This window comes from Malus sylvestris, chromosome 13, assembly GCF_916048215.2.
Source record: "Malus sylvestris chromosome 13, drMalSylv7.2, whole genome shotgun sequence".
NCBI lineage: Eukaryota > Viridiplantae > Streptophyta > Magnoliopsida > Rosales > Rosaceae > Malus > Malus sylvestris.
The window spans coordinates 29,011,463-29,027,493 of NC_062272.1; the positions used below are offsets into that span (position 1 = coordinate 29,011,463).

Below are 16,031 nucleotides of genomic sequence, written 5' to 3' on the forward strand. Positions count from 1 at the left end.
TTCTAGCACACCATTGTTAAATCAAGGTGTGTTAAATCGAAAGATTTTCACACCTTGAAAATGGACAAAATAAATGGAAAGACTTTCAACCTCTTATCTTCTTTGCACACCTTGTTAAATTCTAGCTTTAACATTACATGGATCAAATCCAACAGAACAAATTTCATTACTTTAGACACTTCCCCAGATAAATATCGCCAAGGATTTAGAGTTTAGCTCTCGAAATTTGAGCTGAAAAGCACCTAACCCTTAACATGCCTGTCTATGAAGCCCTCTGGTTCCTCGTGTTATCAAAAGACAACTAGAATTACAGGCCGACAAATTAAAACCCCCATAAATCTCAAAAAGACATCACATGTACATTAAACAGGTTGTTCCACCTGCATAATCCAGAAACTGGATTTGCTGCAGCAGAGTCGAATTACAACAAGAGCGTGAAAATGGTGCCTATCACAACGAAGCACTTTGATTCGAGTTAGGTCTCTAGCTATACAGCGTTAATCTTTTGTTCTTTCTGCCTATACAAATGCTAACCAGCTCTCAACTAAAACCAACTTCATATTTGTGTTTAACAATTCCAATATATGTGCCTGCAAAGAAAAATTTAGAAGTCCTTGGCTTTTCTTCTCAATTCATTAAGCTCCATCTCAATTTCAGAATCTCGAAATGGATATGCCTTGTTACTGGAAGCATCTGTTCTTCCAGGCGGGAGCTCTCCTTTCTGTAGGGATAGAGGGGGAAAAAAGGTCAATGAACCTAGTTGTTGAGAACTGAGAAGCCATAAGGACAGATGGTTCGAATTCTAATTTGTTATCATTTTTTCAGCAGAGGGAACAATGAATGTAACGGGTGTAAGAGCATTAGTTTCTGGACAAAACCATTTCCGATATTTATTCTCTACTTTGGTACGAAACAACACAATACAGGACAGAAAAACAATTGCAACCCAGATATTTAGACCACATAACTCCACTTAATGCTTTTTTGGTCAACCCAATAGAGCTTGATGTATTACAAAAAAAAAATTAGACACCTACTATGTACCAAATAATGGGCAGAAACTTAAGTTTAATAATTCAGTTCACGGAAATATATATCAGTAAAAACTTGGATGTACGACCTCATGAATATATAATTGTCCTCCTCGATAAGACATACCTTTGAACTACCAGATAATTCTTTCTTCAAGTTTGCAAGATCATCGTCGACCGAAGATCCCTCTAGCAACGCAAACTGCAATTTTGGTGCAGGTTTGGAAATGGTAAGAAATCAATTTTCAGAAGAGAAACAATTAAAAGCATGCAGATAATATGTTTGCAATATATAATCATCTTATATTATCACTTCAAAATGGGCAAGTTTCTTTGCTGGGACAGAAGCTCATTTCCATATAATAGCTAAGGTACAAGTGGAAAAATAGGTGGTTTGCAAAGCATTTTGTCACAACATGAGGATCCAATCCTTCTATGTTTACATTTACAAACAAGAGCTGAAGAATATACAATCAAAATCAAATGTAAGATCCAAAATTTTGAGTTGTCAAATAAGAAATATCAATCTTTAATTACTGTTGGTATTTAATTGTACTCAGCTTCTATATCACGAACGACTGATAGGAGTTTAAAAAGTTTAAAAACAAAGAACCAGTTAATCCTCTTTTTCTGAGATCATTCATGATATATTAGAACTGTGTTCTCATGGGTATCTGCATGAATAAAACTTCCTAGCTAATGTGTGTGGGCACATGTACATGTATTGAAAGGGTTAATGGGATCCGAAAAAAGGACCATCACAGCAGAAGACAACCAGCAAAACAAGCTGGAAAGAGTCCTGATGTAATTTCCTATTAGTATCCCTTCCGGCCTTCTCGTAATGACCTGCCAAACATCCCACTTTCCACCAATCCATCGCTATTGCTACATTACTGCTGCCAGGACATAAAGATCCTGCATACATCTCAGTTAAGTCAAGTGAGACGGTATCCATGTTCCCCTTATTGCAGAAACTACAACATTGTCAACCACGTCCCAAGATTGAGCAATGTAGATGCACAATAGAAACTTTTATATGCCAAACATCATATATCTTCCGCCTTAGTTTGACCATTGACGTTGATTCACAAGCACATCTCAATCGAACTCCTCATACTTTTGTTGTAAAAGAGCTTGTAAAAGAGCTGCATAGGATGCCACTCATAAACAGAGTATGATACATAGTGGTTCCTATGATGGACATGTTCTGGGAAAAGTCCAACAGGATTTCTCTTTTTGCGAATGCATTATACAATTGACTACTTAGATTTTAAAATGCATTTTACACTCAAGAAGAAACCACTGTTCTCTACTGGCAGTCCCACAGCATTCTCCACACTACTCTATTTTGCTGCAAAGGGACATGCCTCCAAATTATTGCAGAACAAAAGTGGTGGCTTTCCTAAATCAATGGGTGTTTAAAATTTTAATAATTAGGGTTTTAGTCTTTTGATTTCCTATTTTGTAAGGATTAAAATTCTTTCCATTTTGGTTTAGGATTAGATTTAGTTTCCTATTTCTATTTTGGATAGGGATTTCTTTCTTATAACAAGTTTACTTTCCTGCATTCTTTAGGTTCAAGGCATTATAAATATCCTTGTGATCAGTAATAAAAAACAATGAAGAGTTCATGATAGAAAAGCTTTGTTTTCAAGAGATTAGAATTCTTATCCTGCGATGGGATTATTTTGTTGAGATGCCAAAATTCTTGGTGAGAGGCCAAGAATGGGTGCAATGCCCCTGGAGTGATACCATTTATCTTTATTTCCCTTTTTTTTATAAATAAAAGATAAGTGGAATCACTCCAAGGGCATCGCACCCGTTCTTGGCCTCTCACCAACACAATCCCATCGCAGGATAAGAATTCCAATCTCTGGAAAACAAAGCTTTTCTATTTATAAACTCTCATTGTTTTTTATGTAAAACTTTTTCTATTCTTAAGCTTTTCCATTGATAAGTATAAGCTTGAGTTAAATTTCCTGTGAGTTTATTGGAGTGATTCCAATTCTTGGTGAGAGGCCAAGACGGGTGAAAGGTCCCTGGAGATTCCAGATGTCTTTATTATTATTTTCCATTAAGTTTTTAAGTGTTTTTGCTCTGCTAAGCTATCTAAGTTCCGCCGCCCTCCTCTGTCCTACATCACAACTAAGGTTTCTAAGTTGATCTCTAGGATAGACAAGGAGAATACCATGCCATGAACAATATAAATCCAAATGAAACTTTGGTTTCTTCTATAAAAAACACTACAAAACCCACACTCCATTCTATATTTCTGAGCATCTTTCTGCTAAGCAAGCACAGAAAAGAATGGAGACCAAAACTCCAACCAACAATGGCCAAAACTCAGACCCTGAACCATAATCGACCCCCAAGTCCTAGCAAGTTCACCCACAATATCCAAGAATCATACCTTATTAGAATTTGATAATTATTGTTCCACCCCTTAATGTCAGTGCACCTTCATGCCGTTGTTCTGTACCCACTAATGAGTTCTCTGTTTTGATCAAATGAAGTTAAGGAATCGTGCTCCACTCATTTTCATGTGGTTTGATCCATCTTCTTTTTGAAAAAATAACAAACAAATAAAGAAGAATAACTTAATGACCTCTCTAAAGTTCATAAAGTTTTCGATTTTATTTTTCTTCAATCTTTGGCAACTCTGATCTTGATTTGAAAATTTTAAATTTATTCTGGTTTCTAGGTGTCATAATCAAAACAAACTAGAGGGAGAATTTAGAGGAATGGGAATGTTGCATAAAAATCAAAATTTTCATTTTCATTTAATGGCTAAAATGGATATTGAAAGTCGAACACCATTTAGACATCTACAATGGAGAAATATGCAATAGTCCAAAAGTTTAAAATAATGGGAAAGAGAGGCAACAATGTAAATTAATGTCGCACTTTAACAACTTCCTTACCCTGTTGGTTCTCATGTACAGCTAAAGCAAGCACAAGCATAATAGAACAGACCTTGGGAAACAGAAAAATGCTACTACCAACACAAGAGTTTTAGAAAACAAGGGTTTTAAACCATGGTAATGACCTAAACCATCCCGTAACCATATAGGAAGTGGCCCAGACAAATATGTGTACTTAATAAACTGACAAGCCTGCAGCTTCCATTTAAAGAATATCAACCAAACAAAAATCCGTGTAATTTTTTCGATACTTGTATGGTAATCGCACCTGCAAAATAGTTTTGAAATATTGCTTTGAGCACTATCTGAGCTTCAACGTGGCAAACATCAAAACAATAGCATGTAGGGTATGTATGACATCCATGTTACTTAAGTATGTATTCACGTCCGTGAAGAAATTCCAACCACCAAATCATACATTTACTTAGTATTTACGTCCGTTCCAACCACCAAATAAGATGGGTGCTTCACTAAATTGGCAGGAATTTTGCCACTACTTAAACAGTTTATGAGCTCATTCTTTGACTTGTTTCCACATCATATTTTTCAACATAAGTTCTGGATTTCATACTCCCTTCCTCCCCTGTTCTTATCAATCTGAAGATTCTATAGAGTTGTAGACCCACAAGATCTAACATGACATGGGGCCTAAATAAGCAAGATGATAGTGTTACCTTTCCTTCCAGATCATCCGTAGTTAACTGACCAAGAGCTTCTGCTTGGGATTCCATGGCTAAGACTATTCAGATGAAGAAGGAATAAAAGCATTAATATACTTCATAAAAATCCATATAAATTAATGTCTTTGTGTGTGTAATCAAAGATAGACAATCAACATGTAATGCACACAACAATGGGACTAGAAGTCAATCAACTTTGTGCAACAGAAGTCATATACAGCAATCATCCATAATAACAGGAACATGGTGATAATCTCAAGCCAAGGCAGGAAGGATACCCCTTTTATTTAATTAATTAACTGAATCAAAAGTGCTGATAGCTAAATATGATTTTACTCTCATTTTCATGGGTTTCTTTGTATACTAACAAAAAAGACATGTGCTAAAACTGACTACCAAGAAAATCAATTTTGAGGTGGAAGCAGTGAGGCCACAAGCAATTAAAGTAACAGAAGATAAATGAGATGAATCAAAAGGGCTTGGGAATTTGGGAAGAGCAAAACGTTCCAGGAATTTAGCATAGTGCCACGGGTGGTGAAAGAACGAACATTAGGCAAGGATTAGAAAGATCGTAATCACAGACAATTACCAGGCAGGTTTCTTTTTTCGTTTAAAAATATTGGGCAGCATTCACACCATTATCCAACATCACTTCATCCCAATCTTTAAGGAAGAGATGAACAAAATCTAGTTCTTACATCCAATCAGACTTTGTACCTCTGGACAACTCTTGTTGATGACAAAGTCTGATTTCATCTCGAATCTTACATATTTACCAGGAAACATACATCTAACATAATCAATCTGGAGATTGGGAGGATGTGAAATAGATGAAACAATGATATTCTTCTAAAAACCAAACAATCTGTTGGTACTTGTAAGTTGTAATACTGATTAACAACCAGGAAATGTGTCTTTGTATGAAATGTGAAAGATCAACTATTTTAAATTTGACACATCACATGCTTGCCAACCATGGATTGGGCACATGAATGCTAAGCACATACAAAAGTACAATGTGATGAACTTTCTCTCAGTAGATTTTGAAGCAGACTATACCCTCAAAACTTTTAACTCAAAGAGTCCAGAGAGATATCCATATGCACAATTGGTTAAATTTTAAAGTTATATTTTCTAATTTGGCAGCCATTATAGAGCTGGTTGAGCATCCAAAGATTTCCTCACTCCAAACGGAGATGGGCCCCCAAATGGAAATGCAGAATGGAGCTTCAATAAATTATAACGTACTTCCATAATTGACAGCTGCCTCACCTTTCTCTTCCATCTTATCAAAAGCTGAAAGAGCACTACTTGTCTTGACGTTTCCGACCATCTCACTCACTTTAGTTGCAGTCCTGAAGCAACAGCATAGCAGCAATTACCAGCAACACCAAGGAGATACCAGACTATTGACCGAGAAATTGAACTGAATTGAAATAAAAAACAACAAAGAAACAGTTTGGTAAGAAGGGAAAGTGAGAATGGTAGAATAAACTAACTTCGCAGACTGAGCACGTGCTTTGAGGGTATCTTTTTTTGACCTTGCCTCCTGTATCTTGCTTTCTAAAAGCTACACAAAATAGATTTCATAGAACATAATTGACGGAGTTTTCTACACAAAAATAAATGTGATTTAGGTAGTCATTTAAGAACTCACTATGAGCAAAATAATATAAATTCACTTACCCGTGTATTAGACACAAGATTATCGACAACAGCTTTTTGTTGATCAAGTTGAGATTTCAAAGTATTAGCATTATCCTGAAAACATATAAAGACAATAATGCAATGAAACTTTGGCAGCCTGGCGACGAGAAAGAAAACTAGTTCGTGAGTAACACCGGCGCAGCCAATTAAGGCCCACAAGGGTCACTTGCCCCTTCTCATCCACTGTTCTAAAAATCCCCGGCGCTAGGCGGCTGGCCACCGCCTCGATTAACGCCTAGGCGTTTGAAAATTAAGAAAGGGCGCCTAGACCTACTGAGGCGCCCGCCTAGACCGCCTAGGGGCCTAGCCCGCCCAGACCCACCTAAACACCTGCCTAGGTTGCAACTCACTTAGATAGAAAATAGATAACGTTCCTTTTGCATTTTATTGTTTCCAATAAATTGTAAGACTTATTGAACACTTAAATACACACACATTATATGTTTGCTCCCCATGTTTTCATTATGTTCCAATACTTCATAATATATATGTCATTCTATTTTCTAGTTTATGATGAAATTATATATATTTTAAGTATAAACAGACACTTATTTACATGAAATACAATAGATTTACTTAAATCTGCCTAGGCGCTAGGCCTTACATGAAATACAATAGATTTACTTAAATCCGCCTAGGCGCTAGGCCCCAGCCCACCGCCTGCCGCCCAACTAGCGCCTAGTGTCTTTTAGAACCTTGTTCTCACCATCTTGACAATATTTCCTCTTATATGTTATACCCAAGTTTTTTCATATTTGTAAAATAATATTTGCCCCATTAAACATAATCTAATATCATATGTGCTTAAGGATCAGGAGACTCAGGAAACTTGGGCTTAAAGGTGCATGTCACTTCATTCCTTGCCTCAAGTTTTTCAATTCATTCACATGTGTCTTGAATTTTTTCGATTACTTCAGTAAATTTAAATCAGCATTTGATACTCTTATTGTTTGTCTATCTTTTCAATCTCTTTCCTTGATAAAATTGTGGTTGTACTTGTATTAAAAAAGATTGGTTATGCTTACCATTAGTATTATTATCATATGATTTGGAATGATAACACAATTAGGTCATAAATATCAAATTTGTAATATTCACAATAACTATTATTGATGTGTAAAATCCTACATATTAAAGTTACGTTGACCCTCTATTAGAAATTCTGGCTACGCTTGGCATGAGCTTAATTTTACTAAACACTCCAAATATAAGTTTCCTTGATAATGATACACATTTCTCAAAATTAGAAATACTAATATAAAATAACCAAGAAAAAAGTAGAAGCATAATAAACTTATACAACCAATTACACTTACAGCAAAAGATTTACGCCTCTTCAGAGCCTCACGTGCAAGATCCTCCTCTCCTTTTTGAAGAGCTAATTGTGCTTTGCGGTACCTATGTTAACATACACCATGATTTTAACAATTACTCAACGCTTTATTTGAGACAATAAGATATCAATCCCATCCACATTACCAGTCCTCAGAAGCTTGTTCAGCAGCTTTGTACTTATTCTCCATCCGCTTTTGAGATGCCAACACCTTCACAGAGAAAGAAAAAGAGACGGAGAATAGGCATGATCAATGCTAGATGAACATTAAAGAGTACAACTGAGACCATTTAAACATATACAGAAGAGAAAATTATAAGATATCCAAGTATATCTAGAGCTACCACAGTAGCCATTCATGGATGATATACCTTGTCGTTTCAGTTTGTCGTCTACGACGAAATAGGAAAGATGAAAACTAGAAGACATAAGAACAAATGCAAAAGAAAAGGTGCAAAAATCTGCAGAGAACGTGAGGCAATTATAAAATATAGTAGAAGACAAGAAAAATGAATTGATTGTGAGAATTTTCCAAAACAATTGCAATAGAACAAACAAACAAGGAAAAGAAGTAAAAGTTTTGGAACGTGAGGCTTACTTGTGCTGTGGCCTGACGCATCTTTGTCAAGTCATCATTCATTTCAAGAACTGTTTGCTCTAAGATTTTCTCAGGATCTTCAAAGGTACTTATTAATGCATTTGCATATGACTGCTAATAATACAATTAATGTAAGAAGAAAAAGGTAAAATCAGTTATAATAAGACCATCACATTATTATTTATTATGTGAACACAGTAATCATTCATAAGATATCACCTTGACAACTCTAGCAAACCGGTCAAATAGATTCATACGAGCACCAAGAGCCCCTCCACGTTGTCTAGAATAATGTGGTCGACTGGAAGGAGCAACCCTAATCACTTCAACTTTTAGAGCCTCCACTGAAAATAATCTAAATGTAAGCCGCAATTTAATACCTATTTTTAGGTGATTTGCAAATTAAGTTGAACAGATACTAGAACAAAAACTAAAACTAAAATATTAGGGTTCAAGGTTATTGTGAAACTGCAAAACGGGGTGTGCAAAATGCCTTGCTCACAGACCTTAATTGTTGTCCGCCTTTTACTTCTATACATAAGTAATGTTTTATATCATTAAGTCATAGTACGCAATTAATGTATCTTGTTGCACACAACAAACAATACTCACCAAGAGAAACACATCCTCAATGACAACAGACATGCACAAATCCAACAATAAAGTTGAATGGGAGAACAGAAATTTAGTCAACTGCACTTAGCATGTAAGTTTTTTTTTAAAATAAAATTTTTAATTGACTAAATATATAATTTTTTTACTTGCTTTTAGGTTACTAAAATTGTGGATTAAGAATGAATTTGAGATCAGCAAAAGTAAAATTTTACTAAACCTAGCATTATTCTTAGACTTCTTCAAGCTGTTTACAGTAGAGAGAGACATAATCATATCCAAAAGCAAGCTAACAGATTTAATTAGATAAAAGGCATTTTTTTTCTAGAATGACATATTAAGATCTTGGCAAATAGGACCTTGTTTGACTCAGATTTGGAGCGGTAGTGTTTGCCTTTGTAAATAGCTTTACTTATGCTACGTGACCTGCACCATAATGCATTTCATAGTACCTTATAACCATTTTGAAGAGATAGAAGGTTATACCCTTTAAAATCAATTTCATTCGACTTGAAATGTGAAATTTTTTTCAATACAACAACAACAACAACAAAGCCTTTTCCCACTAAGCGGGGTCGGCTATATTAATCCTAGAACGCCATTGCGCTCGGTTTTGTGTCATGTCCTCCGTTAGATCCAAGTACTCTAAGTCTTTTCTTAGGGTCTCTTCCAAAGTTTTCCTAGATCTTCCTCTACCCCTTCGGCCCTGAACCTCTATCCCGTAGTCACATCTTCGAACCGGAGCGTCAGTAGGCCTTCTTTGCACATGTCCAAACCCATTTTGTGTACGTGTTGATGCTTCACCGCCCAACATTCTGTGCCATACAGCATCGCCGGCCTTATTGCCGTCCTATAAAATTTTCCCTTGAGCTTTAGTGGCCTACGACGGTCACACAACACGCCGGATGCACTCTTCCACTTCATCCATCCAGCTTGTATTCTATGGTTGAGATCTCCATCTAATTCTCCGTTCTTTTGCAAGATAGATCCTAGGTAGCGAAAACGGTCGCTCTTTGGTATTTCATGATCTCCGATCCTCACCCCTAACTCATTTTGGCCTCCATTTGCACTGAACTTGCACTCCATATATTCTGTCTTTGATCGGCTTAGGCGAAGACCTTTAGATTCCAACACTTTTCTCCAAAGGTTAAGCTTCGCATTTACCCCTTCCTGAGTTTCATCTATCAACACTATATCGTTTGCGAAAAGCATACACCAAGGAATATCATCTTGAATATGTCCTGTTAACTCATCCATTACCAACGCAAAAAGGTAAGGACTTAAGGATTGTTGATGCACAAAATCAGTGAGGACTTTGGTACAACAGAAAGTATTAACTTTGTGATCTTCGCTAGATTGCTCTGGTCATTAGTGTGGATAAGTATGTAAATGGATAGAGACAGGAAAGCAAACACAAGATGTACGTGGTTCACCCAGATTGGCTACGTCCACGGAGTAGAGGAGTTCTCATTAATTGTGAAGGGTTTACACAAATACATAGGTTCAAGCTCTCCTTTAGTGAGTACAAGTGAATGATTTAGTACAAATGACATAGGTTCAAGCTCTCGTCTTCACTTGCATTATCTGTCTCATAGGTAGATGTGGCATCTTCTCTGGAAGTACTCTTCCTCCATCCAGGGATGGTATCTTTAACTGGTGGAGATGCACAAGGTAATGTATCAATTTCACTTGAAGCTTACTTGTAGTTTCAGGCTTGGTCAAGCACGATACAAACCATGTAGTAGGAGTCCCCCAAGTCACCAAGCTAGGGGATCTGCTGAAAGAGGCGACAGACAAGGTAAGCAATCAGAGCTCCAAGCAATCAGTCCCATATCAGAAGTTTGATTTCGAGTTCTAGTTGATTGTTCTCATTCTCCCTATCTTGCAGGCAGCATGAAGGATAAAGAGAAGAAAATGAGAATAGATGATATGAGATATTTTTGCTTTTGAAGAAGTAACTTTCCACAGGCTTATTCTTGAACTGGGCTGGAGGATTTTCTGGTTTCCTCTAGAGTATAAGGCCGACTGAAGAATTTGAGGGTCAAAACAAGTCCATCAAATCTAGAGTACGGTCGACCCTGCTGATATGCGATACTTTTGCTGTTGACAAAGTAGTGGATGTATCGGCACGTGTTCTGTTACACTTGTCTCCACATGCTTCCTTGTATCCTTCTCACTTTCCCTATCTGTTCCTCAGGCAGATGTGGTATCTTCTCTGGAAGCATAAGATGTTGAAGATGAGTACTCGAGAGCAATGCCAGGTAAGTAATCAGGTAAGGGGTTCCAGGCAGTCAGTTCCTGACTAGAAGCTTGATTCCAAGTGCTGACTGATTGCTCTCTTTCTCCTTGTCTTGCAGGTAAGAACAAGGCCAAAGGAAAAGACAGGGAAAAAGCATGATATGGGATACTCTTGCTTTTAACCCTGATGATATGAGATATTTTTGCTCTGGTGTAGCTTGTTTGCAGAGGGATTATCGGGGGAAAAGAAAGCTGAGTATTTCGAGAGGCTTCCTTGGGAATGCCCTCTCAGATATGAGGAAGGGTTGAGCATTTTTGCAGGTCTGCCTGTCCGTTGAGGATGGAGGTCGACATATATAGGAGTTTACCTAACAACAAGTAGTAATGCTATTCCTTTACCCTGCTTGGTCATAGCACGATAGTGGGAGCTGCCAGCTTCACGTGTGTCAGAGCACTTTGAAAAAGTAGTCTGTGGTATCTAGAAAGCTGATGTTGCGTGTGAAGATTACAGACAAGCTTTATCCAAGGAGATCTGGCTCTCGAAGTTGAGAAAGCGGTGCTTCTTCGGTTTTCGAACAAGCAATCCTGTCAGGGATCTGGCTCTCGAGATTCGGAGAACGGTGCCTCTTCGATTTTTAAGAGAGCAATCATGCTGGGAGTCTGGCTCTCGAGATTCGGAGAGCGGTGTCTCTTCGATTTTTGAGAAAGTAATCATGTTGGGAGTCTGGCTCTCGAGATTCGGAAGACGGTGCCTCTTCGATTTTGGAGCAAGCAATCTTGTTGGGAGTGTTTTCTCGAATGTGAGTAAAGGTTGGCCATGTTTGCTAGTCTACATTGCCACGGAGCACAGAGGTTGACACATAGAGACTTTCCAATTATCCAGCAGTGACTCTCTCCCAGAGCTTCATTATATGACTCATTAGCTTAATACCCCTATAGTTCAAGCAATTTTGTATGTCGCCCTTATTCTTGTAGATAGGCACCAAAGTGCTCTTTCGCCACTCATTTGGCATCTTCTTCGTTTTCAAAATCCTATTGAAAAGGTCAGTGAGCCATGCTATACCTGTCTCTCCCAAGACTTTCCACACTTCGATCGGTATATCGTCTGGGCCCACTACTTTTCTATGCTTCATCTTCTTCAAAGCTACAACCACTTCTTCCTTCCTGATTCGACGATAAAATGAGTAGTTTCTACACTCTTCTGAGTTACATACACGTTCTTTCAGCTTGACCGTCAATTAAAAATATATCCATTTTACATTTATTTTTGGGAACTGTTTAGCACTTGGAAATAGTCTTTTTGCACTTCTCCCATCCTCATCTTTTTTACTACAGAAAAATGTAGGAAGGTTTTTGTGGAGCGCCAGCACAGCTCCCATTTAAACTAATCCCTAGTGGATAAAGGTCAGTTCCTAACTTTTGGAGATATCTTGTTAAACTCACCTACTTTTCAGATGTTTCCATGATGGTAGTGTTGCTAGTAAGATATTTATTTTACTATGAAAGAAGCCCACAAACACAGGCATGCTTGTATTTTGTTATCAGGATCAGCTACTTCATGTTGTCATCAAATCCCATGCGTTGTAGACTTGACGAGAAACTGAGATGGAGCAAGAATATCTATGTCATGCTTATATTGTTCTAGCATTAGTCTCAACTGAGAATTTCTCACCAGCTCTTTTTTCAATCAGAAATTACTAAACAGTGCAAGCAATGATTTCCCAACGGAAGGAATACGGGATGAGATTAAATGAAGTAGCAATTGACACTTAATGAAAAGAACAAACTATATAAAGAAGTGGAAGCCAAATATACAAAGGGCCCGATTGGAAATGCTTCTCTAGAAAGCACTTATTTTCATAAAACCTTCGATTAGATGTAGGTCAAAATATATAATCAAATTAAGTGCTTCCAGGAAAAAAAAAAAAAAAAAAAAAAAAATCTTCTGAAAAAGCACCTCTTCCAAGTGCTTTTCTCTGCCGCACATTGTCAGAACCGCTTTTGGTTGTCAGGAAAACGCTGGCAGCTACTCTAAAAGAACTTCCAAACCGGCCCAAAGAAAATTCCAAACCCAATTGTCCTCTCAAATTCTAATTCTCTTCCCTATTTCCCCACTACAAGATGAAACATTTGAAGGCACACACTCAATTACCCATGAAATATGCCCCATTGCCCACTCAAAAGCCAGCCTCGGAAGCAAAGAAAACCCACAATACTAAGCTCAACACAAACTACTTGGATTTTGCATTTGCCAACCAACCAATAAACAAGTTGACAAACCAGACGCAAACACAGAATAACAAGCAAGACCCAAGAGGCAGATATTGGACCCCAATTGAAAAATCTGTAAAATACCCGTTAACTGAAAGCTTCAGTAAAGCAAAAGGCACATACCTCCGCCATTGAAGAAGGAAGTCGTGAGAGGTTTTCTGACCATGCAGAGGCCGCTAGAGCTCGAAGAAGAAGCTTGGAAAGAAGAGGCAGGCGTCGACGCCATGGTCAATCCTGTAAATATCTGCCATTTTGTGGCCATTCTCAGGGAGAAGTCAGTTGAAATGCTGCAAAATTTTATAGATAGGATTCAACAATATGCTGATCACCTATCCCTCTTTCTCAATCACCACTTTTTTACTCAATTCTTTTCGGCTTTTGTGATTTGATTTTTCTGGGAATTGTTTGTATTGGGCGGTTTGGGCCGTGAACCTATGACCCCCGAAAATGAATCCCGTATTTTTCTTCAGAACTAGGCCCGTCCGCTTAAGCCCATCTATCCGGTTTTAGAAGCTTTGGTTCGGAAACTGACGGCCTTACCTAGGCTCAAAACTACCAAAAGAGCTAAACATAGTTTCATCCACTATTATAGTCTTACAAATTTTTAAATTTTTTTATTAATTTTTGCACAAAAGATATTATCTACACGAAAAGAGTTGAAAAGTGTGCTAAGCCTCACAATGGGCTAACAATAATATGGTTCATATTCGCATTTGGAGAGAATTGAACCTAAAACCTCTCACTTACAAGTGAAGAGGAATACTGACACACCCCGACCGGAGTCGAGACGTGTTGGCCGTCGCGTGACAATGATGTAGCCATGAGCGCAAAGCGGAAGCGATAAAGAGTAAGAGGAATACTAACAATTTAAAACCTATTAACTAACAATCCAAATTAAGAAAGGATTCCAGTGAGAGTTTCAGTGTATAAATACACTTTCAGAGCAATAAGAGCGTCTAGTTGCAGTCGAGTAGGATGATTATTAAAATACAACACCCGAAGATGAATCCTACTTTTTCGGATTCTGTCAAAACACCGTTGGAGTCCTTGTGGCCACCAAACTCAGCTATCTAAGACCTGGAGGGGCGAAAAATAAAGTTGAATGGGTCAGTAAAACACATTTATACGAAAACCTTATTTTCCTTTGAATATACTAACCCCTCGCCGTAAAACAAGTATATGGTTACTTTCCCAGAAAATAGATATAAGCATATACATAAATATATATATATATATATATATATATATATATATATGAACTTGTATCATATCATTTCATGCTTCACATAATCATAAACTTATGCATGCCATGCCAAGATATAACAAAGTAAATAATTCATGTACGAATAATTTCATAGAAATATGATATGTTAGCCAGAACAGCTGTGGTGGTCTATACGGCTGAATTTATAGTTCAATAGTCAAATCTAGCCGGAGTCACTACAATAACCTATACGGCAATAAACTGCACATAAGTCGAAACCACTAAAGAGGGGTTTGTACGACAAGATTGGGTGTAATATAATTATGCTCAATTCTACTCTCTCATAATAGCCGGGCAATAAATCGCTAGTCACCTACGAGTCGAAACCATAAATAAGGTCTGTATGACAAAGCTGTGCACTTAAATTGGATCATATCTTTGGCTAAATCAATCACCCTAGGTGCAATTTTATGAGCTCAACATTATTCAATCACATATCGCATCATCAATGATTTACATAACCAAACACAACTTACTTGAACTTACCTGTGCCTCCACAGCACCACATTTATATATATAAGGTATCACACATCAATTCATGCACGAAACATAATTGTACATGCATGGCATTTAAATTGCATTTCCTTTAAATACGTTTTCTGGGAAAAACGTCAAGTACATATATATACTGAAAATAACTGCCCACTCACTTGGGGTCCGCGCTACAACTCCTTAACATCAGAACTAAGGCGTCCCGAACGCTCGGTGCCTAAAACAGTTATCAAACCACATCTCAGAACTCTTATCCATAGAATATGTAATTCACATAACACATATCCTCAAGGGCATTCAAGAATAATGCGAGACCCGTTGATCAAAGGTCAACTGTTGACTAAGTTCGACGGTAGGGTCATAACCCCAAATAACTCAATCTGGAAGATCCACAACTCAGATTTCTGATCCGTCACTTCCCAAGATACACATTAAGCTTCTAGAACAACATACTAAAATTTCGCTATGATCCAACGGTTAGATCTCCGCCAATTTCCAAAACTAAGTGGCGGTTAACATTTTATTTTATGAACTTACAAATCCAATTCGGGAAGATCTTCCATCGAATTCCAGATCCGTAAGTTCCTAAATTCTTCAAATATTACGTACTACTACGTATCAAAGTTTGGTGACGATCCGACGGTTGGATCGTCGATTCACCTTTTGGCCTAACCATGAATCGTATCAAAATTAAGTCCAAATGATCAACCAACGTTAAGCCACTATCAAAACTGAACTCAGGACATCAAATATAGCTTAAAAATAACATTGGCGGCCCACTGGCCACGTGCCGCCGCACGCGCCGCCCATGCTCGCAGGAAATTCCAACTATTTCCAAAAATTAGCAAAATTTACAGAAATGAAGATCTCAATGAGTAGGGTAA

At 37.6% G+C, this 16,031-nt stretch overlaps 1 protein-coding gene across 3 annotated transcripts; it reads right to left on the bottom strand.

Annotated features, from left to right (window-relative positions):
• Positions 1-336: 336 nt before the first annotated feature.
• Positions 337-13,777, bottom strand: LOC126596209 (membrane-associated 30 kDa protein, chloroplastic). Of its 3 annotated transcripts, none has more exons than XM_050262721.1 (11): positions 13,515-13,773; positions 8,490-8,614; positions 8,271-8,381; positions 7,819-7,883; positions 7,656-7,737; positions 6,319-6,393; positions 6,132-6,202; positions 5,905-5,987; positions 4,627-4,691; positions 1,159-1,233; positions 337-721 (listed from the first exon to the last, which is right to left on the bottom strand). In XM_050262721.1, the coding sequence occupies exons 1-11, from the start codon at positions 13,651-13,653 to the stop codon at positions 605-607; spliced, it is 1,008 nt and encodes a 335-aa protein (XP_050118678.1). In that variant the 5' UTR covers positions 13,654-13,773; the 3' UTR covers positions 337-604. The 3 variants fall into 3 exon arrangements, with proteins under 3 accessions (XP_050118678.1, XP_050118680.1, XP_050118679.1); XM_050262723.1 differs by having other exon boundaries at positions 8,490-8,625; positions 13,515-13,660; XM_050262722.1 differs by lacking the exons at positions 337-721; positions 1,159-1,233 and adding an exon at positions 3,920-4,220 and having other exon boundaries at positions 13,515-13,777.
• Positions 13,778-16,031: the final 2,254 nt, after the last annotated feature.

Coding starts and splice junctions, on each gene's coding strand:
- LOC126596209 (XM_050262721.1), bottom strand. CDS start 13,653: ATGGCCACAAAATGGCAGATATTTACAGGATTGACCATGGCGTCGACG. Junction 8,615..13,514: donor TTCCTTCTTCAATGGCGGAG/GTATGTGCCTTT, acceptor GATTATTTTCAG/TGGAGGCTCTAAAAGTTGAA. Junction 722..1,158: donor AATTATCTGGTAGTTCAAAG/GTATGTCTTATC, acceptor CTATCCCTACAG/AAAGGAGAGCTCCCGCCTGG.